This window comes from Rhineura floridana, chromosome 3 (genome assembly GCF_030035675.1).
Source record: "Rhineura floridana isolate rRhiFlo1 chromosome 3, rRhiFlo1.hap2, whole genome shotgun sequence".
NCBI classification, from domain to species: Eukaryota; Metazoa; Chordata; class Lepidosauria; order Squamata; family Rhineuridae; genus Rhineura; species Rhineura floridana.
The window spans coordinates 126,026,467-126,051,822 of NC_084482.1; the positions used below are offsets into that span (position 1 = coordinate 126,026,467).

The following is a 25,356-nucleotide window of genomic DNA, read 5'->3' on the forward strand; positions in this document are numbered from 1 at the left end:
ACATCTAAGAGATGTTTTTCAGACTTGTGTCACTGAGCCCCCCAATTCAAGTAAATGCTACTGTTCGTAAAGTAAAAGCAGGATTTTAGGGTTCTTTTAACAGTGGCCAAGTGACCATGAGCTGGTAAGGAATCATATGGATTTTATTGCAGCCCCAATAAAGGTCTGGACCTTGTAAGCCCTGGAATCTGGAAAAAAGATCACCCAGCCCCACTCCCAGGACAATGTTCTTGATTCAACTGTTCTTTGCAGACCCAGCATTTGTCCATGCACAGCTCATCCCAGACAGTGCTGAGAGGAATGATGACAAGCTCTACTTCTTCTTCCGAGAAAAATCCACTGATTCCCCACAAAGTCCTGTTATCTACTCCCGCATTGGTCGCATTTGCCTGGTATGTATTAAGGATGAGTGAGTCTCGGTGTGGTTGAGAGTTCACTGTAAATTCCAGGTACCAGGACCCTTCTCTATAACACCTCCTCCCACATCTGCCCTGAAAGGCAGAAGCCATTGTTGCTCTGAGCTCTTCCACTGCCACTGCTTCTGCTTCCCCCTTCCTGTATTGTCCTCTCTGGTATGACTTCTGAATAGCTAGGGAGTCTGATGTGATTGGCATTCCCATGTGGTCAGCACCGTTTGCCTCGTTTGTGTTGTGGCCCCTTCATGGATATAGAAAAAAAAATGGTGCATGTCTGATAGTCCAATCCTAACCATTGGAATTCTGATTAGGCCGCAGGCAATAGCACTGTTGCTTTCATTACACTTTCTGTACCTCAGAACACTGTTTTGCCTTTATTTAGAATGATGATGGAGGCCACTGCTGCCTGGTGAATAAATGGAGCACATTCCTGAAAGCACGGCTTATCTGCTCTGTGCCAGGGCCTGATGGAATTGAAACACACTTTGATGAACTCCGTGAGTATAGTGAGGGAAGGAATGTTGTTGGGGAAAGGGCATAGGTAAGATAGGAACATTTAAATGCTAAGCAACCTGACAACTTAATGGGGACCTGACTAGTGAAGGCTTAGGCATGTAATGATCTCCATCTAATGGCCTGCAGGCTGGATGTATTCCTCAGAGTCCCTGGCAGTTCTCCCTAAATTTTAATCAAAGTTGGTCAGAGGTGTGTCCAATTCTCACTCACAAGGAAAATATTTTTCCCCAAAAGCTATAAGGAATGGAAATATTCTTTTTGTTAACATTACATAATTATTGTGGATTGTGTATCACATATTAGTATGTAATGCTGTTCCTAAGCACATAACTGTGAAGCCTGGCTGAAAAGTGATGGTAAGTTTATTACATAGCTACAAATACTCATGGCAGTGTTGTGGGTTGGTTTGTGCAGCAATCTATACTTCTGGCTCCCAGCTTTCTCTGTGGAGAACAGTGTGGTTCACAAAAAATACAGAAGTTGCCCAATATGCCCCATGCTTAAGAATTACCAAGGTTTATTCCTGTCTGCAAGATAACTCTTCTAAACTGGAAGCCTACACTCTAAACTCAGATATAGTTTCCAAATTGCGTGAAATATTGGTTCCCCTCTATTTGGCACTGGTTAGGCCTTATCTTGAGTACTACTTGGAGTTCTGGACACCACACTTTAAGAAGGATGCAGACGAACTGGAACAAGTTCAGAGGAGGGCAACAAAGATGATCAGGGGACTAGAAACCAAGCCCTATGAGGAGAGACTGAAAGAACTGGGCATGTTTAGCCTGGAGAAGAGAAGACTGAGGGGAGATATGATAGCACTGTTCAAGTACTTGAAAGGTTGCCACACAGAGGAGGACCAGGATCTCTTCTCAATCGTCCCAGAGTGCAGGACACGGAATAATGGGCGCAAGGTGCAGGAAGCCAGATTTTGAGTGAACATCAAGAAGAACTTCCTAACTGTTAGAACAATATGACAATGGAACCAATGACCTAGGGAGATGGTGGGCTCTCTAGTACTGGAGGCATTCAAGAGGCAGCTGGACAGCCACCTGTCAGGTATACTTTAAGTTGGATTCCTGCATTGAGCAGGGGGTTGGATTTGAAGTCCTTATAGGCCCCTTCCAATTCTGTGATTCTATGGGGGAGTACTTCTGGTTTTACTAAGTGGGACTAGGGATGAGGGGTGCACATGCTCAAAAAAACCAATTTTAATAATTATTTATTAAATATATTCCTAGGCCATCCTTTATGTAAGGATCCCAGGGTGGTTACATTTCAATTAAAACTATAATCAATAAAACAAATAGAAGAACAGATAAAAGCCAAAATCAGTTATAATAAATCAGAGCGCCATTTTATTTTTACATAGAATTTTATTTTGATCTGAATTTAAAAATAGAGGCAACAAAAAGGAAGAACACCAAATAACAATTCAAGAAGATAACTAATTAATTGGGGTTGGGGGAATGGAAACTCACAGATTATTGCCCATGTTCCAGGGCTGAGCCTTGGCACTGCGAATAGGTGCCAGTTTTCAGCCCTGAAGAACGTTGGCTCAAATGAAGCATTGAAAAGTCCACCTCTCTTCTTGGGCTGCTGATGGCAGAAATCTATAACTAGAAGTACACTGGGGCTTGATACAACAAAGAGAAGGAGCCCAGTAGAAGCCACTATTACTAGACTTCTTGATCACTGTAAATGGGGAAATAGCTGTGTTTGTGGAGAAGGCATATGGATTTTCTGGCTTGAAGTGCACCCCCCAGCAACTATCTAGTATAAGTATAGCGCTCTAAGGATCTGCCACCATCCAAACATTTCTAGCAGTTTCCCATTGTAATAGAAAAGTATAGTCTGTGATCCAGCTAATCTACAGTGTGCCACAATCATGGCATATCCAAGATTCCCAAAGCCATGTGTCTTTTGGACATGGTGCACCTATCTAGATAAGTGAAACAGTGACATTTAACTAAAGGTGAAGGAAAACGTACCAATGGCATTTGAACAGGTCCAAGAGATTGTAAAAGACAGTTTAGAGCAGCCTTTCGCAACCAGTGTGCCTCCAGATGTTGTTGGACCACAACTTCCATCAGCCTCAGCCAGCATTGCCAATGGCTGAAGCTGATGGGAATTGTGGTCCAACAACATCTGGAGGCACACCGGTTGGGAAAGGCTGGTTTAGAGGATTACCACATGCATTATAATCGAAGGGCTGAGATAGAAGAAGAAGGAAAGGGGGTAAGAAATAGCAACAGCAATGCCTTTTGGGTGAATGATTTATTTAAAATTAGGGTTGCCAGATAGTGTGATTCTGTTAAAATGCCCTACAAATAGGTTTTGCTTTTCTCAAAACAAATCTTTAAAACAAAAGCAGAAAATGTCTCCCTGCATATTATCAATATTGTAAACGTTTATTCAAAACAAGGTTTTCAGCTTCATTTTGAAAAGTTAAATGAGATCCATCACAAATTCTTTCATGATGCTAGCATTCAGCAAGCATTCAGCAACTACCAAAAAAAGTGTGTGTGTGTGGGGGGGGGGGGGGGGAGATCCCTTTGTAGTAAGGCTGATTGTGGACATGCTGGGTGGAAGTCCATTCACACAGGGAATCAGCTTGACATGCTTCTGAGCTTGCTACCTTTGGGTATAAAAGAAGATAAAGTCTTTTAGCACTGGCATAGTTGAGGTCAGGGAACCCATTCTCTGCTATGAAGCAGACCCAGCTCCTAGCCGGTTGCCAGCCAGCTTTCTCTCAACACAGGCCAGACAGATGGCTGCTGGCCATTCTGTGAGCAGCCCAAGAGAGACTTTTATCACATTCAGTGGCCTTTGATGGATTGTCTACTACCAGGGAGCAAATTAGCACTGTCCCCTTCCCTGCACTTACTTTGCTTCACTTCCCCAAAATCACTACCAGATGGTCCAGTGGATACCTTGATTTCCTGACTTCTCTTGGAGATGGAATATACTCAGAGCCTCATTGTACTCATTGCTTCTGCCTGACTCACCAGAATGTTCTCTTCTGCCACAGCTGGGGCTAAATTAGAAGTGACAATGATGGGACACTCCTGTGCAGTCTTGTCCGAATGAAGAAAATAAAAAAGAACACAAACTCTGGCAAAAGAAATGCAAGAAGACAATAAGGGATGCTAACAAAGAATTTGAGGAGCACATTGCTAAGAACATAAAAACCAACAACAAAAAATTCTATAAATACATTCAAAGCAGGAGACCATCTAGGGAGACAATTGGACCCTTGGATGACAGGGAGTCAAAGGTGTACTAAAGAACGATAAGGAGATTGCAGAGAAGCTAAATGAATTCTTTGCATCTGTCTTCACAGTGGAAGATATAGGGCAGATCCCTGAACCTGAACTAACATTTGCAGGAAGGGATTCTGAGGAACTAAGACAAATAGTGGTAACGAGAGAGGAAGTTCTAAGCTTAATGGATAATATAAAAACTGACAAATCACCGGGCCCGGATGGCATCCACCCGAGAGTTCTCAAAGAACTCAAAGGTGAAATTGCTGATCTGCTAACTAAAATATGTAACTTGTCCCTCGGGTCCTCCTCCGTGCCTGAGGACTGGAAAGTGGCAAATGTAACGCCAATCTTCAAAAAGGGATCCAGAGGGGATCCCGGAAATTACAGGCCAGTCAGCTTAACTTCTGTCCCTGGAAAACTGGTAGAAAGTATTATTAAAGCTAGATTAACTAAGCACATAGAAGAACAAGCCTTGCTGAAGCAGAGCCAGCATGGCTTCTGCAAGGGAAAGTCCTGTCTCAGTAACCTATTAGAATTCTTTGAGAGTGTCAACAAGCATATAGATAGAGGTGATCCAGTGGTCATAGTGTACTTAGACTTTAAAAAAGCGTTTGACAAGGTACCTCACCAAAGGCTTCTGAGGAAGCTTAGCAGTCATGGAACAAGAGGAGAGGTCCTCTTGTGGATAAGGAATTGGTTAAGAAGCAGAAAGCAGAGAGTAGGAACAAACGGACAGTTCTCCCAATGGAGGGCTGTAGAAAGTGGAGTCCCTCAAGGATCGGTATTGGGACCTGTACTTTTCAACTTGTTCATTAATGACCTAGAATTAGGAGTGAGCAGTGAAGTGGCCAAGTTTGCTGACGACACTAAATTGTTCAGGGTTGTTAAAACAAAAAGGGATTGCAAAGAGCTCCAAAAAGACCTCTCCAAACTGAGTGAATGGGTGGAAAAATGGCAAATGCAATTCAATATAAACAAGTGTAAAATTATGCATATTGGAGCAAAAAATCTTAATTTCACATATACGCTCATGGGGTCTGAACTGGCGGTGACCGACCAGGAGAGAGACCTCGGGGTTGTGGTGGACAGCACGATGAAAATGTCGACCCAGTGTGCGGCAGCTGTGAAAAAGGCAAATTCCATGCTAGCAATAATTAGGAAAGGTATTGAAAATAAAACAGCTGATATCATAATGCCGTTGTATAAATCTATGGTGCGACCGCATTTGGAATACTGTGTACAGTTCTGGTCGCCTCATCTCAGAAAGGATATTATAGAGTTGGAAAAGGTTCAGAAGAGGGCAACCAGAATGATCAAGGGGATGGAGCGACTCCCTTACGAGGAAAGGTTGCAGCATTTGGGGCTTTTTAGTTTAGAGAAAAGGTGGGTCAGAGGAGACATGATAGAAGTGTATAAAATTATGCATGGCATTGAGAAAGTGGATAGAGAAAAGTTCTTCTCCCTCTCTCATAATACTAGAACTCGTGGACATTCAAAGAAGCTGAATGTTGGAAGATTCAGGACAGACAAAAGGAAGTACTTCTTTACTCAGCGCATAGTTAAACTATGGAATTTGCTCCCACAAGATGCAGTAATGGCCACCAGCTTGGATGGCTTTAAAAGAAGATTAGACCAATTCATGGAGGACAGGGCTATCAATGGCTACTAGCCATGATGGCTGTGCTGTGCCACCCTAGTCAGAGGCAGCATGCTTCTGAAAACCAGTTGCTGGAAGCCTCAGGAGGGGAGAGTGTTCTTGCACTCGGATCCTGCTTGCGGGCTTCCCCCAGGCACCTGGTTGGCCACTGTGAGAACAGGATGCTGGACTAGATGGGCCACTGGCCTGATCCAGCAGGCTCTTCTTATGTTCTTATGTTCTTATGAATCCCAACCTGAATCTAAATGAGAGAGAAACCTGAACACATCTCTGGCTGAATATGAAAGCCATGTGGATATAGGCAATCCAACCCCATTGACATGAATTCTCACTCTTTTTATTAAGAAAGAACAAACAATCCAACATGACAAGATGTTTTATTAGTTATCATTAGGGACATTAGTTGGAGTACAGTTCATGACAAATTAACTTGACTGGGTTAACTGTGGCCACCATCTGGTCAGGCTAAGGTCTGGCCTAGTCAGCTATGGTTCTGCATCTGGATGACCTCCCTGACCCAAAGGCTGGGTTAGGCCAGATTGCCTTGCCAAGGACTCTGAGTTTCCTGATTATTTGCCCCACTTTGCTCAAGGTAAAATTAGATGTTAGAAGTGACACGGAGCAGCAACTGTTCCATGTCTCTTTTCACTCTCTTCCCAGTAGCATCTAGTGGAACACAAAGTGAATAACATAACATCTTCAGACTGTGTATTTCTGCACCTGTCTTACCTCAATGACTGTAGCCAGAGAGGAAATGCCCAGCACAATGATATCACTCCACATGGTGTGTTCTATTAGACATTGCTAAAAAAGGGGAGGAAAGACATATGGAGCAGAAGCAGACATGTCATGTCCAGTTCTGCCCACAGTGAATTGCTTCTGCTTTGGTTGTCTCAAGGCACCATTGTATTCCATTCTGATTTTCAGATTCACACTGCCCCTCTCCCCCAAAACACAGGCATGCCATGAATTATCCCTTATATACCCAGTTGATCACTGCACTCTGCAGGTGAGGGCCTCCTGCAGATACCATCTCATCAGGAGGTCCGTTCTGCACAACATAGGAAACGGACCTTTAGTGTGGCGGCACCAACCCTTTGGAATTCCCTCCCCTTAAATATTAGACAGGGGCCATCTCTGTTATCTTTTCAGTGCCTACTGAAGACCTTCCTCTTTCAACAAGCCTTTTAAGTTGAGACCGTATCCCAGTCTGCGTTTGTGTTGGAATTGCTTTTTAATATGTTTTTAAACCTCCTTTTTTTAAAAAACATGTTTTTAAACCCTTTTTAAAAAGATGTTTTTAAAGCTTTAAAAAATGTTTTTAAAGATGTTTTGTTTTAATATATTTTAAAGGCTGTTTTTATGATGTTTTAAAGTGTTTTTAGTGCTTTTGTTTGCCGCCCTGGGCTCCTACTGGGAGGAAGGGCGGATATAAATCAAATAATAAATAAATGCCAACTCTCTCCTTTTTTTTTCAAGAGGATGTCTTCATCCAGCAAACCCAGGATGTGAAGAACCCCATCATTTATGCTGTTTTTGCTGCCTCTGGGTGAGTGCTCTGGGAACAAGATTAGGGGACCTTCCTTCCATGTTCATGTGGGCTCATGCTCACATCTTTACAAGGCAAATACCCATACTTACTTCCAAAAGCAGACACCATTCTCAATCCATTATGTGAATAGTGGTGATATGCTCCATTCTTAGCCAAGGAGGGAGCATTGTCTTGGACAGGGTCACCCTGGATTTTTTTCTGGCAGAATTGGAACAGAGCCCAGAAGTACTTGCTTGCCAAGCTTGGGGTTTTCCCACAATCCTAGCCATGGCAGCTGTAGTGGATGACTTGATCCCCTGCAGGGTCAAGAGGGCATCAGGTCCTTTGTTAGGCCAGCAGACAGCAGCAGCTAGTGCCATTTTTCTCAGTGCTTGTGGATGGATCAACTAATCCTGGAATGTTATATCTTGGGGAATGATAACTCTAAAGCAGCTGCTTGAGGCTGGTCCCAGAGCACCAAAATTGCATTGTCTTATCCAGCTCCCTCCTCCCACCTCTTTGCTGGCTTGGTGCACTGTGCCAGGCAGGAAATCCCTGCTTCTCTAGAGTCCATGTCATTGCACATTAGTGAAGGGCATTTCAAGGGCTTGCCAACAACCAAGGCTGAGCACAGAAGCATAGCAGCTTCCCTTTTGCATCTGTGATAAGCAAGAGATTAGAATGCCTGAAAGTATGTGCTGGAGGCAAGGATGAAACTCTGCAGCCTGATTTTGTATATGAGGGAGATAAGTCACTGTGACTCACATAGTTTTCTCCCCCTTTCCTTACGCAGGTCTGTGTTCAAAGGCTCTGCTGTGTGTGTCTACTCCATGGCTGACATCCGAATGGTCTTCAATGGACCTTTTGCCCACAAGGAAAGCCCCAACTACCAGTGGATGCCTTTCACAGGCAAAATGCCCTATCCACGTCCAGGCACTGTAAGTATGGGTGAGATCTCCAAAGGATCACTTCTGTCCTAGGACACTGTTCTGAAGTGACACTGCCCCACTCCAGTTCAAACATGTATTTCTACATTCCAAGCCCAGAGGTTTTGTAAATTCACATCTGTCCTTGGTAATGTTGCATATTTCACATTCAGTCATGCAATGTCAAGATGTGTGGAAGAGTGTACACATGAAATGGACTGTGCCTTTGGCTAATGGATGTCCTGTGTGATACAACTTTTCACACGGAACCATTGCTCATTGGTAGAACACAGGCTTTACAGGCAGACGGTTTAATTGTCAGCATCTCTACTTAAAGGAGGTTCAGTAGCGATGCTAAAAAAAGACCTCTGTCTTAGACTCTGGAGAACTGATGCCTGTTGAAGCAGAGAGTGCTAGATTAGAACTGCCAATGTTCCACAAAACACAATAAAATACGGAGAAAAGCTTTTTCATACCAAACAAATCCAGATGAGTTTTGAACCTATTGCCTCTTCATCAGGTGTTTTGACAGGCAATTAAAATTTTATTCTAAGCTTGTGCTTGACTCCAAAGTTGGTGGACCAATATTCCCTTCCTTTGTACATGACTCCTGCTCTGATTTTCTCTCCCTCTCCATCCTTTCACTGTTCTGCCTTCCTTGTGCTCCTTCAGCCTGCCTTGGTATCCATATCCTTTGGTGCACTGCAGCCAACAGCTTTTCAGCCCTGCTCATGGCTTGACATTTGGCCACAGTGTGGGAGGCCGATTAGTGTTTCCTCTCCAAGTTGGTGGTCTCTGGACTCATTTACTGGCATCCTTTCCTTCCTGGCAAAATACCCACAAATAAGGAGAACTCGTTGTTTCTTTCTAATGGCCCAGAGAATGCAGCTCTCTGGCTTCTTTTGCTCCTACACCCAGCAGGGCCAAAAAGAGCCAGATATGTCCTGGCTGTTCTATGGGGAGGCCTCCAAAAACACAACACAAAGGCTGTCTCTGGCTCTCACAGCTCAGCAGCTGGGTTAGATGGGATTCTGAGGTTTGTGCAAGCATTACTGAAAACACCCTGAGAGTTGGGAATTCTGTTCCTGTCAGCAAAATAATAGACTTTCAGAGATTTATTCCTCAGACCTAGAAAACATCCAAAGGGTGCAGTATTAAGCTGCATGATAAAGAAAATGAAGTCAGTGTGGGTGAGATGTTAACAGAGTGGAGATCTTACAATCCTACTCTGAAGGGCAGCAACACTGGTTCCATCCAAAGACTCATTCTCTGCCATCAAGACAAGATATAACAAAAAGGCTCTTTAAGCTCCTCCTCCCCCTGGAATAAATTACAACAGCAACAGAGGCATTGATGGATTCCCATACTCTCAACTGAGAGACATAAGGAGAGAATCCTGCTGTGAACAGCAGTTGATGCATTTTGAGGGGGTGACCCTTTGGATCAGGGGCTATAGTGGAGGGCAGATAGGAAGCACCTGTGGTCTAGACTGAGCTTTGAGCATTGAATTACTTATTCCTGTCCTGTAGCATGTGCATCTGATAGGGGAAAGAGAAGGGCAATTCATATACTGACAGGGTTGTTGGCTGTACCATATCTCACACTTTTGCTCTGTATTTCTGCCTTGGGTTTTCAGTGCCCAGGAGGGACATTCACACCCTTGATGAAATCAACCAAAGACTATCCAGATGAGGTCATCAACTTCATGCGCACTCATCCTATGATGTACAATGGCATGTACCCCATACACCGCCAGCCACTAGTGGTGAGGACTAACGTCAACTACAAGTTCACAACTATTGCCGTGGACCAGGTGGATGCAGCTGATGGGCGTTATGAGGTGCTTTTCCTGGGCACAGGTACCCATTGATGTGCACTGAAGAGAATACACAAACACCTCCCACCCACCATCACCACTCCCTAGCCTGGAAGAAGAGCGCTTTGGGTTGGTTCACTGGGGTAACCACCTGGGACTTACTGACAGGGATATTCTGCTGCATTTTCCTATAGCTGACTTCCACCATTCTTAGCCCTAATAAGATTTTGAAGCATGCCATTTGGCAAGATAACCATTTGGCAGGGAATGATTAGAATTGGAGAGTCTAGCTTCCATTCTTCCATTCACACCATATACTATTTCAGGAGTATGGGAGCCCATTTGGAATTCCTTTTGACCCAAGGTCTATTTCTAGAGGAGAGGTAAGAATTCAGGCTGAAATCCACTTCTCCCAAAGTCACATTCCAGAATTCCTTTTGCATGTAGAATTGATTCTTTTTCTGTGAACTGGTGCCTTCAAGCCTATACCAGATGTGAAGATCAGATGATCTCTCAGTATTGAGTGCATGTAAACTCCCACATGAGTCCCTGTGATGGTAAGAATGTAAGAACTCCCTTGCCATAGACTCCATCTAGACCAGCCTCCTATTTCCAACAATTGCCAGCCAGAAGCTCTAGCCTTGCCTTTATCTTTAAGCAAATGAGTGAAAGAGAACTTTTTTAGTGTTCACCTTCCAGGCTTGAGAGCAGATGGACTACTTACAAATTGAATCAGGCAACATTTATCCCTCTTCCCACGGGGGGTGGGGTGTCATGTAATTCTCCTGGAAACCCTTGGAGGTAACACAGCCGCAACTGCACACTTTTCTGAAGTGGAATAGAAAAGTATTATTGACTAAGTTAAAACAAAGAGGCATACAGATTAGATGAAATGATGTATGAATGGTGGCAAAAACTGCTTGCACTGAGTCGTCTGCTGTAGGTGAGTTTCTTGTTTCCCATCAGGCCAAGGGAGCACAGCCGGCACTCAAAGCAGGTGGCCAAGAATGTGAACAACCCAGAAAGTTCTAATTAGCTAGTAAATGCTGTGTCTCTGCACAGCTGTTTCCTGGCCTACCTAGTTCACAGCACAGCACCCAACAGCTGTGCCCAGTGTCGCCACCACCTGTTAAAGCCTGTAGGGAGTTTCCTCTTTCTTTTGGCCATAGGTGTAACAAATCTCTAAATTGTGATGCTTCCTGTTGCATACAGAAGCAGACAAAGTTGTATGATCACAGGAATTTAGGCCACCTCATGGAACAAATGAATGTAGGCAGCATTCAATTCAAAATGCAAACAGGGCAGGGGAATGGCATGGTGGCTTGGGCAATAGGTAACTGCTTTAGTTTCATCTCCAGTCACATGAACTGGTAGTATACAAAACTGCAAGTTCACTATTCAAAAGAAGCTAGTTATGCTTGGGGGGGGGCAGGCATTTAGAAAGAGCGCGGAGAAATGGACTGCCTTTCCATGTTTCAGAGCACATACAATTGTTCCTCAGAAGCACCTATATAATTATAATGAAATATAAAAAAATTAAACACATTTAGTCTTTGTTTATATGCAGGTGCTGGTCTCTGAACCTTGCTATCAGTCTCTCTCCCCCAGTGCCCCTGGTGAAATCTACACACAAGCACACTTCCCATAAAAAGGTGCCTGTGCTTTTAAGGGGAGATGTGTTATACCTTGAAGACACACCCACCTTAAAATTCAAACTGGGCAGAACCTATAACTTAGGGAGGCTCTGTCCTGGTCATCTCACTATAAAGATCATGAGCCTATACGACTATATAGTCCATGTCACTGACTGATACATTGGAAATGGACTGCCTTCAAGTTGATCCCGACTTATGGCAACCCTATGAATAGGGTTTTCATGGTAAGTGGTATTCAGAGGTGGTTTGCCATTCCCTTCCTCTGAGGCAGTGACTGGCACAAGGTCACCCAGTAAGCTTCATGGCTGTGTGGGGATTCGAACCCTGGTCTCCCAGGTCGTAGTCCAGCACTGTAACCACTACACCACACACTGGCTCTCATTGACTGATACATTAGAGGCTAAATTAGTACAGAAGATATTTAAAGGCAGAGAGAAATTTTATATAGTATTGAAAGAAAGCTTGTTTATAACAGAATAAGTGAATCCTTAAGAAGCTTTTAAAAAAAGCTTATTTTCTTTGGGTGGTATCTGACAGGACTTGCGCTCAGAGTATGACTTAGTTGGATACCACTCTTTTGCTGTAATACTTTTTCCTGACCAGATGTGACATTCATCCTAAAATGGATAGGATATATGGATAAAGCATATGCCTTATACACTGTTTTTTTTAACCCAGATCTGTGAGTCCTGAGGTTTGCTTTGTAGATGCTTTCCCATTTCCCATTTCTAACAGTACTGTTCAAGTACCACCAGAGCTTGGAAAAGTTACTTTTTAAAACTACAACTCCCATCAGCCCCAGCCAGCATGGCCACGGGATTGGACTGATGGGAGTTGTAGTTCAAAAAAGTAACTTTTCCAAGCTCTGAGTCGTACCACCATACTTCTGTTACGCTCACACCACACACACAGTGCATCTGCACTAGCAACTTTCCCTTAACTTGATTATTTCAGTTTTTCCCTTTATCTTAGTTTGTTCCTGATTGTTTTTATAATGTGCTTCTTATGTTACCTCCCCATACACACACCCTTCTCTCAGGACACTGGGCTTTTTTATTATTGGGGAATAAGAAAATGTTAATGTTGAATGTACAAGCATACAGATTCTTACAGGGTACAGGACTTTATCAGTGGTGCTACTCTCACTATAGAATTTAACCCAAGGAAGTTCATCCAACCAGTCCTCTTATAGAGAACTTTTGGAGGGGCTGAATAATCCTTGGCCCACACTCTTTTTATAGGAAAGTCAACCATTATTTCACATATGCTGTAACAAGATATTAGTATTTCAGCTTCCTAATGCATATCAGAAAAGGTGAAAGAGAAAAGGTCCAAGTGTTGCTCAATTCTCTCTGTATGCTTCCCTTTGTTACAGATCGTGGTACTGTCCAAAAGGTTATAGTCTTGCCAAAAGATGACATGGAAACAGAAGAACTGATGTTAGAAGAGGTGGAGGTGTTCAAGGTAAGCCCTGCACAACTTACGTATTTCATGGTCACCTGCTCCTTCATGAAGCACTTGGGGATGGGAACTGGTGTGGTGTAGTGATGAAGAAGCGTGAGCAATGAAGTTCCTTGTTCATATTTCACCTCAGCCATGAACTGAGTATGTGGCCTTTGGCAGACCATTATAATTTCAGGGTCAGCCCTGTTATCTGCAGCATAGAGCTAATAATTCTTGCCTACCTTCCAGGAGTGTAAAAATTAATACTTTGAATACTCAAAAAGCACTATTTAAGTGCTAAGAATTAATGATGATGATGGAATTGCACACACAGGATTGTCACTCCATCCAGCTTTTCAGATGAAAATATTTCGTCTTTTAAAACTGTAATGCCCACTTGGATTCTTAAGCCTTTTCTTTCTGTACTCTCTTTAAACTACCCCAAAGACTCTGGGAGGGCAGCTATCTTCTTAGACCTGGATTAATTACCATAATGTGGTTTCCTCGTAGGTTCCAGCCCCCATCAAAACAATGACCATATCTTCCAAAAGGGTGAGTATATATCGGTGAAGGTTGAAGTATGCCTCTCTCTTGGGGATAGACCAGGCATAGGCATGGTTCAGGGGATGAAATAATATTTTCTGACTATTTATCAGTGATAGCCATTTTGGCAAAAGAGCAAGAAATGTGGAGTTTCTTCCATTCTAGTCATTCTTCCATTCCCCTTGAGCATCTGCTATTGCAATGGGCACTCTCCAGAGGTTGGTAGGTGGATTGGAATGCAGAGCAGTTCTGAGTAGGCTGCACAGGGAGGCTTTTCTGTCCATCCTTCCTTAAGAAAGCAAATACACTCCATTGCCATCTTCAACATGCTGTGGGAACAGAATGATTTGTACTCTCATGGACATCTGAATGTCACTTTTATTCCAACAGCAACAGCTCTATGTATCCTCAGCCATTGGGCTAACACACCTAGCCCTTCACCGCTGTGATGTGTATGGAGAAGCCTGTGCAGACTGCTGCCTGGCCAGGGACCCCTACTGTGCCTGGGACGGGAAGTCCTGTTCTCGCTACTCTGCTTCCTCCAAGAGGTACTGTATGGCTGGGAAGGTGGAAGGGAAAACAGGAATTAGTACTTAGCGTGAATTGTAGTTTGATGAGTGGGTGGACTACATTTGTCATAAGGATGACTCCTCTCTCTGGATCAGTCAGGCAGGGTCTAAACAGATTAACAACTCTGTTCCCAGGAGGAGGACCCGTCCCTCTCTCCAGACTGAACTGGCGAGCAACACAACTCCTCAACCCCACAGAAATACCTGTCACTGCAGATAGCCTTAGAAGTTAGAATACACAAGTGAAAGAGTGCAAAACGAACAGTACATACACCTCACCATCACCAGCACAAGACAAATAGGGCTAGTAAGCATCATGTAGAATATGTGGAATGGAGGCTGCAGCCCTAAGAACAATACCCCATCCCAGCAGAGGAAGAAAGGGAGGGCCAAATGTACTCCATCCCACTCATCAAACTACAATTCACAATAAGTACCAATTTCCGTTTTTGCCTGAGTGGGATGGAGTACATTCGTCATAAGGATGTACCAGAGCAGTGCCCCATCCACAACTGGGTGGGCTTACTTTGCTCCCTTTCTAGCATTCAACAACCTTCTGCAGAACCTTCCTGCTAAAAATGGTGCCTGACAATGAAAATGAGTTTATTTTATAATGTTTAATGAATGTGTGAGGTGAAGCCCAGGTCGCTGCTTTACATATGTCCAGAACAGGGAAGTTCCCTTTAAAAGCTGCCAAGGTAGCTGCCCCCCAGAGAGAATGAGCCATAACACACACACACCCAGGCAGGTCCTTCCCTAAGGCCTCATAGGCCTAAACTATAGCCGACTGTAACCATTTGGAAATAGCAGATGTAGACACCTTTTGACCCTTAGCCATCCCAGACAACGAAACAAAAAGGGCCTATGTCTTTCTGAATTCTGACATCCTGTCCAAATAAAACCTCCGGGCTCACTTAACGTCCATCAAGTTCCACCTATGCTCCTGAGAGCACAACAGATTCAGACAAAATGATGGAAGAACTACTTCCTGAGACCCATGGAAAACAGTGTTCACCTTAGGGACAAAGGCAGGATCAGGACAAAGAACCACCTTGTCCTGGTGAAAAATACACAGCTGAAGATCCACAGACAATGCCCCCAACTCCGAAACCTGTTTAGATGAGGTTATTGCCACCACAAAAACTGTCTTCATTGTTAAAGAAGACAAGGAACAATGGCCATAGGTTCAAACAGAGGCCCAATAAGGTCCAACAGTACCCAAGACAAATTCCACATGGGAAATTTATGCACTACTGTGGGAAAAACCAACTGAACCCCCTTCATGAACCATTTAAACAAGAGGTGAGAAGACATAGGATTTCCCCCCTGCACTGGAAAAAACACTACTAAGTGCTGCCCCCTGCCTCTTGAGCATATTTGCACTTAGCCCTGAAAATGAAGGACTAACTGAATATCCCAGGAAGCTGGATCCACCCCTTCTGACATAGACCATTTCAGAAAGGCCTTCCAGGTGGTACTGTAGATCCTGTTTGTTGACTTAAGTCTGGAAGAAAGCATAGTTTCCAACGCTGCACCAGACAATCCACACTGGATCAACCACAGCCACTCAACCTCCAAGATGTTAGGTGGAAGAGAGATGGCTGTGGATGGAAAATTGGACCCTGAAGCAGCAGGTCCTGTCTCTCTGGAAGCCTCCATGGTTCCCGGACCAACATGTTGTGTAGGTCCAGGAACCATGGCCTTCATGGCCAAAAGGAGGCTATGGGAATTACTTCGGCCTGCTCCGTCTGTATCCACTGTACCAGGTGTTGAATGAGGTTGAAGGGTGAAAAGGCATAGAAGAGCCCCTTTGCCCAATGAGTTTCCTGCGCGTCCACAGCCATAGCACCTGGCCATGAATTCCTGGCCATAAATAGAGGAACTTGACAGTTGTCCTGAGAGACAAACAGATCCACCCTGGCCAGCCCCTTGTGCGTCACCTGTAAGAACACATTTGGGTTCAGCTGCCATTCGGCTTTGTGAATGTGGAACCTGCTGAGCCAGCCCAGCCCAATGTTCTGCCCTCAGTGATACTAGATGTCTGTCTGCCCGCCCAACGGAACAGCAAGTCCGCCTCCAACATCAATATCCTTGACCTTTTCCCTCCCTGTTTATTTACATACGATTTCACCGAAGAATTGTCGGTATGGATTAGAAAGTGAGATCCCTCCACCTGTGTCTGAAAATGGTGCAGCACCAAGCGGATGGCTCTCAACTCCAGTACATTGATACTGAACTGGGATTCCAATGGAGATCACTCTCCCTGAGCCACCAATGAAATGGGCTTAGGGCACTTTCCCCCAAGTTTACCATGAAGCCTAGGTGACTGAGGCACGCTAGAGTCTGTTCAACATGTTGTAGACACTGGACTGACGACTGGGCCGTCACCAGAATGCCGTACAAGTTCGGGTGAATGCACAGCCCCCTTGTATGAAGATGTGTCATCACTGCTACCAGAACTTTTGTGAAGACCCTCGGTACCGAGGACAGAACAAAGGACAATGCCCGGTACTGATAGTGAAAACTGCTGTGTGCAAACCTGAGGAAACACCGATGGGCTGGTCTGACAGGCATATTTCAGAGAGGTCTGCCGAGGCCATCTAATCTCCCTTTCTCAGTGGTGCAACAATCGAGCAGAGAGTCTTCATTTTGAAGTGCTTTTTGAAGGTCCACCTGTTGAGCCATTTTAGATCTAAAATGGCCCAAATGTCACTTTTGGGGGGGACACTAAGAAGCAGATTGAATAGACCCTGATCTCCTCTGCAAAAGTGGAATTGGCTCTATTGCTTTGATGCCCAGTAGATGTTGAATAGCCTCCATGTAGGCCAGATGTTTTTCTGGCTTTCAGGAATGAGGAGTGGGAATGAATCTGCCCCGGGGAATCACTGAAAACCCTATGGCATAGCCCTGAGACACTGTCTATAACATCCATCTATCCAGAGCTTGGAAAAGTTACTTTTTTGAACTACAACTCCCATCAGCCCAATCCAGTGGCCATGCTGGCTGGGGCTGGTGGGAGTTGTAGTTCAAAAAAGTAACTTTTCCAAGCTCTGCATCTATCTGTGGTTATAAATGTCCAGTGATGTGCAAAGCTCAGAAGCCTGGCTCCCACTGGTATCTCTTGAGTGGCCAGGCAACCATCATGACAAGGCTGCCTTCTTGGAATTGCCAAATGTGGAGTTGCCAAAGTGGGAGGACTGGGACCTAAACCCTTGTTATCCTGCTCCCCTGTCTTGTTGTCCACAGTGCGGTCTGTAGCAGGACAAACTCCAACCTATGGAAAACTGAAGGGAGGGACAAAAAAACTGAGTTTTTTCTCACCTTAGGTCATCCTCCTTGGGGTGAGGAAGAGCTTTACACTTGGTCTCCACCAGATGGATATCCAGGGACTCCCCAAACAACTTAGACCCAGCAAAGGGTAAACTCACCAGACGAACTTGTGAGGTGGCATCAACCGCCCACTGACACAGCCACACATTTCTGTGAACCACTGCGGCAGAAGACATGGACCTAGCTACATGCTGGAGTGCATCTAGCAAAGCATTGGCAGCTAGGGCAGAAGCATGATATAGTCTCTTAAGACCATCCACGATAGGTTTAGAAACGTCATTTCTGGCCCCCAGTTCTTCTGCCTAGAGAAACACTGCACAAGAGAACATAGATGCCGTTGCAGCTGCCGGGAACACAATGGCATCAGCCTCAAAACTTCTCTTAAGTGCAACCTCAATCTGCTTGTCACATGGGTCCTTAGGACCAACCTCACCTTCAGACGGAATGATACAAGACGAGGCAAGAGCAGTAACTGGGGAGTCTACCATCGGAAAATGAAGCTGATCCATAACCTGATCAGAAAAAAAACATAATGTGTTCTAGGCAACTGTGAGAGCAACTCAGGTTTGTTAGGGTGTGTTTTGCCAAACGGCAAAAGATTATAGGGTTTGCAATTTCGAGGCAATAAAAAACCCAGGGAAGAAAGGGTTACAGTGCTTGTAATGAGAGCAATTGAAGTTTACAGAAGTAGGCAAGCAGTTAAAAGCAACACTTATTCCACACCCTCTCCTCCTGAGTTTACCGGGAGTTCCGACGTCAGCAGTGAGGAGAAAGCCCAGCTGTTCAATGCCTGTGTGTAGACTGATGTCAAAGAAGCTCTCTAAGCTGGACTTGGGGACCTCTACTTATACCAAAAGAAAGCCCCCAGACCTGGGTGCAGTTTTGCACCTTGTGACTTTAGTTCTACCTGTGAGATGCTTATCTTTCCCTGCATCTCACGCCTCTGTCTTTTGTTTATTCCTTCCGTTGGGTCAGCGTTTTGGAATTTTGCTGCAGGTTAGCTGGGAATACAGCTTTTGAGGCAGCATTCCCATCATATGTGAAAACATCCTCCCTGTCTGTTTTGGCTAATTAGGAGCCTTTCTTACTTAATCTGTGTTATGTTCTCAGACTTCTGTATGAGAAAGCGTGCACAACAAGCCCATCTGGCCTCAATCTAGGGTGTGTGTGTGTGGAACAAGAGAATGGAGCATGCCACATTAAGTCTCCTTGGCCCTCACATTGAGATGTCTTGCAGTCAGTTGGCAATACAGGGTGAGCCCATTCCACCTTCCAAACTTTGTCAAACTCCTGATGGAAGACAACCAAAACCTGCTTCAAAGAAGCCAAAGGAAAAGGTTTGCTTGCACCTGAAGCAGTCAATGGGGTGGACCAGACTGAACAGATGACTCCTCCTCAGCCAACTGCAGAACCTTGTAGCCCTTAATTAACAGGTGCTGAAAAATCTCTGCCCTGAACAGGCAGGATTGAGTATTGACCACCTCCATCTCTTCATCCGATAAGTCCCCCTCAACAACATCTTTGGGGATAATAACCTCCAGATCCAACCCCTCTCCCTTATCTAAATCCTTGTTAGTCCCTGTTGCTGGTGTAGCTAAGTGACAGGAACCACAGCCCCCTGATGCCCAATATTGGAAGATGAAGCCATATGGGTGGGTGTTACCACAGAAGAGGTATGAGAGGACGAATCCTTGGCTGCCCCCAAACTCAGAGAGGGATCAACACAGGTCTGCTTTGGTGATGGTAGCTGACTAGGCTGAGAAGCCCCTGAAGCATAAGGGGATCTCTCAGAATTGTGAGAAGAGGAAGATCTGTGGGATCTCCTCCTACTTCGCCCATGCCTGGACTGACTATGGTGTTTTCTTTTATGGCCTTTGTGTGAGGATTTAACCTCTTGGGCAATCTATTCTTTCATCTGAGACCCAAATTTAGGAAATTCCCACTCAGTAGGAAAGTCCACTGCCTCACCTTGTCTGGATGCCACACTCTCCCTCCCTCTGGCAATACCGGGGGATGGGGAAATATCATGTTCTGTGTGATTGTGAATTTCCCCACTTCTGTGCATGCTGCCAGCTGCAGACAAACTAGAGGCAGCAGAATCTGAAAGATCAGTGTCTCTTAAACCCTCCTGACCTAACAGTGGATCTTCTGCGGCCAGCCACAAATCAGTCTAAGCAAGATAACCTTCAATCACCAAATTAAATGGGAGCAGGGTGCCTGGCAATTAGCCAAGACTCTCCACTCCCGCACCTGCCCCCTGCCTGCTAGATTGGGTAGATAAGGTGGGGAGAAGCCTGGAGCGTTAACCCACAGGGATGATGATAGGAGTGACTAAAAATTGCCTGGTGTGCCTAACCAGATGGGCATTAGCCCACACAACTAAAAACAAATGTGAGAAGAACCTCTGTCAGCAGCTGACAGATGCCTGAGAGAATTATCCCAGCTGTCTTCAAACTGCGTGCCCAGGACAAAATGGCAGTCCTGTCAGATGCAGTGTCTGTGGGAACCCTGAGAAGAGCCACTGCAGCCATGGTCTAAACAAAAAACTCCAATCAGCTTCCCCACTACTAGAGACAAGACAAATGCAAGTCCAGGAAAACCCGGGGAAGGGAAACAGAGGGAAGGAAACTTTTATTTTTTATTTTTTTAACAACAAACAAGAAGAGGAGCACTCACAGTACACACAGGAAAAATTAGAGAAGAAAAGTTAGCAAAACAACTAAAAAGAGGGGATTTTACCACACCAGCTAAAAAGGCCCAACCTGAACTGACCAAGGCAGGGCAAGGTCTGGAGAGAGGGACGAGTCCGCCTCCTGAAGAAGAGCTGTCAATCTGTTTAGACCCTGCCTGATTGGTCCAGAGGGAGGAGTCATCCTTATGACGAATATAGGCCATCCCACTCAGGCAAATGGAATTTCACTTCAGTAAGGTGCTGTACGATGGGAATGCCCTGGAAAAGGACTTTAAAGACTGTGAGGTCAAGGTCATTGTAGAAAGGAGGTTATTTTCAAGAGATCTGGGTGTGCTTTGGGGTTAACTTTATAGTGAATAGTCTAAAGAACTAGCTCTAGTAACATAAAGTGGAATTCAGAGGTGGGCTAAAAAAGGTTTGTGCCAGATGGAAGCCTTGGAGCAATACAGAAAAAAATTATGTTGGAGGAATCCTGGGCAGTGCTTCTGGGTAATAGTTAACAGTATGACTATTCCAAGGCAGGAAGTGTATCTTGGGAAGATATTTTAAACTTCCATAGTTGGTTGAGAATTAATCTAGGATTCACTGGCCAAGGACAGCTAGAAAGACAGCATGACAAATTGGATTATTAATGGCTCATCATCCCATGGAGCTGCTGCTCTGGAAGGACCAAAATTCCACTACTTACCTAACTACTTTGTTTTCATCAAAGGCGGAGCAGACGTCAAGATGTACGGCATGGCAACCCGATCCGTCAGTGTAGGGGATACAATTCCAATGGTAAGTGCCATACTCACCCATTGCACAGGGAACAGAAAGTAGCACTCTTCCAAAGTCTCAGCACTGAAGATCCCCACTCACCAGTGGCATCACTAGGGGGGGTGTGGGGGGTGCGGACTGCACCAGGTGATACCATCAGAGGGGGTGACTCTCAGCTTTAATTAAAAAAAAATTAAGTTTCTAGGTGGTCCGGTTTTCGAGATATACATAAAAACGTCAGCCGCCCCCCAGTGGCATTACTAGGGGGGTGACTCTCAGCTTTAATTTAAAAAAATAATTAACTTTCTAGGTGGTCTGGTTCTCAAGATATACATAAAAACGTCAGCCGCCCCCGTTAAATCTTTTTTTAAACTACTGTATAGCACTTTGTAGCTTTAACCCCGCCCGTTCAAGATTGCAGCCAATCAGTGAAGTGTTTGTTTGACCTGTGGCAGTGTCTAGTAAACCTCATTGCAAGGCCAGAAAATGGTGGTTCCCCCCCCCCCCCGGTTTATCTGAAAATCTCATAAATTGGGTCAGTATATACATTTCAGTTTTTCCCCCTCTTGTGTGTAGGAGTCAGATCCTGGGCAGTGTTTTCAAAACCTTCCCAATACTTGTTTTTGTGGGGGTAAAAGCATTGCTAATCCCATATCTCCAGAGTAAATCTCATTGAATTAAATAGGATTTACTTTTGAGTAGACATGGTTATGAATGTGTTGAAAATCAATGGGACTTTGGAGTGAATGTAAAAAAGAATTGTATTTGTGTTGTCTTTCTGTCTCCCCCTCCTCCAGTCCTATTTTAAAGCAAGTAGGCAGGGCTTACTTAGGTATTACAGTTTTTATTCTGTAGGAAACTAATACTGATTTTTTAAAAACTAATACTGATTTTTCTGCAATGACCAACTGGTTTGACAATAAACTATTATATGGGCTGTATGTATTTATACATCTGCAGTGTGTGTGTGTAGTCTTTCCAACGACCCTGTGAGGTAGGGTTGGAAACCAGGGCAGCTCACAACAAGAAATAAAGCCATTTTCCTTATGAGTCCGGCCATCACAGCGGGTGTTAGCTCCACCTATCGTGCGAAGGCAAGAATGTCTTTGAAGTCAAGACTAGGGGCGTCAGGCCCCTCCCACTCTCCAGTTCATTCTTGCCTTCGTACGAACAAGATTGGAAAACTTATCATTGAGATCCTATCGCGTAGCATTTAGCTAAGTTGTTTTTGTATTTGTTTATTTGTTTTGACTGGGTGCGAACCCAGCGTCACTTGTATGTCTTCCCAGTCCTTCTTTCCCTACTTTCACTTACCTCTGTTGCTTGTTAGAGGTTTTTTCCCTCAAAGACCGCGGCTGCGGTTCTCCCTGATTTGGCTTTAACATTTTATTTTCGTTCTCTCTCGTGCTTGTCTGGCGACCCCCACAGAGACCGCGGCTGCGGTGTTCTGTGTTTTTTGGCCGTTTTGAGCTTCGGGAGATCGCAGCCTTTTCTCTCCCGTAGCGGTTCTGCTTTTACTCAAGTCGCGCTCTGTGGAGCCCTTGAAGAGACCGCGGCTGCCGTTCTCTCCGAGGCGGGAGCCTGCGGCTGCGGCTCCTCCAACCTTTTTTAACCTACCAGGGTTCTGCCTCACAGGCTTTTCTCGGCACGTTAGTTTCGCCGCGACTAGCCCTGTTCCCGGCGCCGGCAGCGGCTTGCCTCCTGCTGCCTTATCCCTCACAGGCTTCTATCTGCACTTTCTTTTGGGGGGTTTTCTGGAGCCGCTAGTGCGGTTATCGGCCCCCCGGCTTCCCCTGCTAGTCTGTGCTGGACAGCCCTTCCCCCCACTTCGTCCCCAGACGGCCGCCATTGCTCCTCTCTCCGCCTTTTTTGATCGTTTTTTCCCGCCCTTTTTTCCGGGTGCCATTTTTTGAATTCAAAATTCCCGCCTTTTTTGTTACCCTTTATTAACCATCGGATACCTTCCCTGCAGGCTATCTATCCGTATGTGTGTTATATACGTGCTGCAAACAGACTTACACAGGGCTCACTTGCACACAAATTTACTGTGGTGCTGCAAACAGACTTACACAGGGCTCACTTGCACACAAATTTACTGTGGCTGTAATCCTAGTGGCTGGATTATATTATCAAGGCTGGAGCTCCAATCCTAGTGGCTGGATTGTATTATCAAGGCTGAAGCTTTAATCCTAGTGGCTGGATTGTATTATCAAGGCTGGAGCTTTAATCCTAGTGGCTGAATGGTATTATCAAGGCTGGAGCTTTAATCCTAGTGGCTGGATTGTATTATCAAGGCTGGAGCTTTAATCTTAGTGGCTGACTTGTACTAAATCTGATTTATATTGGTATATCCTGCCCCCTCTGGGGCCGTGTACCACGTCTGAAACCCAGCCTACAGCACTAATCTGAGTGTGCTAAGTCTTAAATACAGCCTATAACATATTAACGCTAATACCTTAGTGCATCCTGCCCCCTCTGTGGCAGTGCACTCCGCCATCTGCCAGTGTATTCTACCCCCTCCGTGGTCGTACGCTGAGCCAGTTCCGGTCTTTACATCCTGCCCCCTCCATGGCAGTGTATTGTACCCAAGTTAATATAAGATGGCAGAACAGCCAGGCATGCCGCAATCAACCCATATGGTGCCAGATCAGCCAGGCATGCCACAAACAGCCAAGCCACAACATTCTAACATGACTAAGACCAGACACGCCAAAGCCCTGGCTAAGACAAAACATCTTTCCAGCCATAGCAAACCAAAGCGCCCACGTTACGTCTCTGTGCCAACCACCACCACAGCACCTCAGGCACACATAAGCGATATTCTCCATTCCCCTGCTGCTTCCTCTGATGAGGAAGAATTTGTTGGCTTTCCCGCTCAGTATTCGACAAATGAACCTTCCTCCGATTTACCGCCCCAAACATCTGTTCCAATAGCTCCTCAGGCACATACATCTGCCACATCCGGGCTGCAGCTGTCTCCTGATTTCCTCTCCCAACTTCAAGCCATGCTGGCATTTTTTACCCAAATGCAGTCACTACCACAAGTTCCTGCCATACCTCAACTCAACATGGAACATCGTGCGTGTCATGAAACTCACCCTTCCTGTTCACCTAACCCCTTTGATGTAGCCAGAGGCAGATGTATTGACAAAGCCTCGTATGCGGAGGAGTCAACCTTCAATGACCACGTTGAAGGAGATGACTGGAGCGACTATTCAGATCATGAGGAGGATACATCATATCGCTTGTTTAATGCCTCAGACTATCAGCCCCTGGCACGCAGGGTAGTTAATACTCTTGGTCTCCAGACAGCGCCTTCAACTTCGTCCGCCCCAGCTATCAAAGGGGCCAAGGTCCTCAAATCCCCTGCACCTACTGAACACTACATCCCGGTGCCGGACCCAATTGCCAAATTAGCCTCTGAAGAATGGGCCCATCCACTCAAAGCTCGACGCTTCAAGAACCTGGCTGACAGACTTTACGCCCTAGCCCCAGACTTTGCCACCAAGTTAGATGTCCCTGGCATAGATGAACCAATCGCTCGCCTCGTTTCACGATCTCTTTTGCCCAGGGAAGGGGAATCCCACCTAAAAGACACTACTGAGCGACGAATAGACTTCGCCCTCCGCAAGAATCACGAGGCCACTGCCCTAGCCATGCATGCCTCCGCTTCAGCCTCCATCTTCTCCAGAGCATCTATGATGTGGCTGGATGACCTTCTAGAGGACGCTAACCCTGATCCTGTCGCCCTCAGAAGAGCACTATTGAAATTGCGTAAGACAGCAGCTTTTGTGGCCGATGCCACTTTGGATGCCACTCAATTAGGGGCACGAGCCATGACGGCTCAAATAGTCGCTCGTCGCACCCTCTGGCTTCGCCACTGGCAAGCTGATTCAGCGGCCAGATTGAATCTGTCCAGGGCTCCTTACTCCGGATCTCTACTCTTCGGCGAGGAAGCTCTAAAGGCAGTGCTGGTTGATCCAAAAGACGCCCACAAACCGGTTCTGGCCACAGTCAAGAACAGCGACCACAGGCCCTTCAGGCGATTTCCTTCCTTCCGTTCTAACCAGCCCTTTCGAGGAACGCGGCCAGGAGGACAAGGCCGCGACTTCAGATCCTATGATCCCAACGCATTCAGGGGCTCCTGGAACCGACGCTTCCAGGGCAGAGGTCAGTACCAAGGGTGCAGGGGCAACTCATCGTCCTCATATAAGGGAGGCCCTCGCCTACGCAAGTAGTC

The 25,356-nt window shown here is 45.4% G+C and overlaps 1 protein-coding gene across 8 annotated transcripts in view; it reads left to right on the forward strand.

Annotated features, from left to right (window-relative positions):
* The window catches only part of SEMA3F (semaphorin 3F), a 239,519-nt gene that overhangs the window by 202,203 nt on the left and 11,960 nt on the right, over positions 1-25,356 (forward strand). For all 8 annotated transcript variants that reach the window (XM_061617796.1, XM_061617795.1, XM_061617800.1 and 5 more), the window contains 9 exons: positions 253-392; positions 799-913; positions 7,332-7,401; positions 8,177-8,321; positions 9,946-10,168; positions 13,156-13,244; positions 13,734-13,775; positions 14,157-14,314; positions 21,070-21,137. In XM_061617796.1, the coding sequence (XP_061473780.1) occupies positions 253-392; positions 799-913; positions 7,332-7,401; positions 8,177-8,321; positions 9,946-10,168; positions 13,156-13,244; positions 13,734-13,775; positions 14,157-14,314; positions 21,070-21,137 (1,050 nt within the window). The remainder of the gene's footprint in view (positions 1-252; positions 393-798; positions 914-7,331; positions 7,402-8,176; positions 8,322-9,945; positions 10,169-13,155; positions 13,245-13,733; positions 13,776-14,156; positions 14,315-21,069; positions 21,138-25,356) is intronic.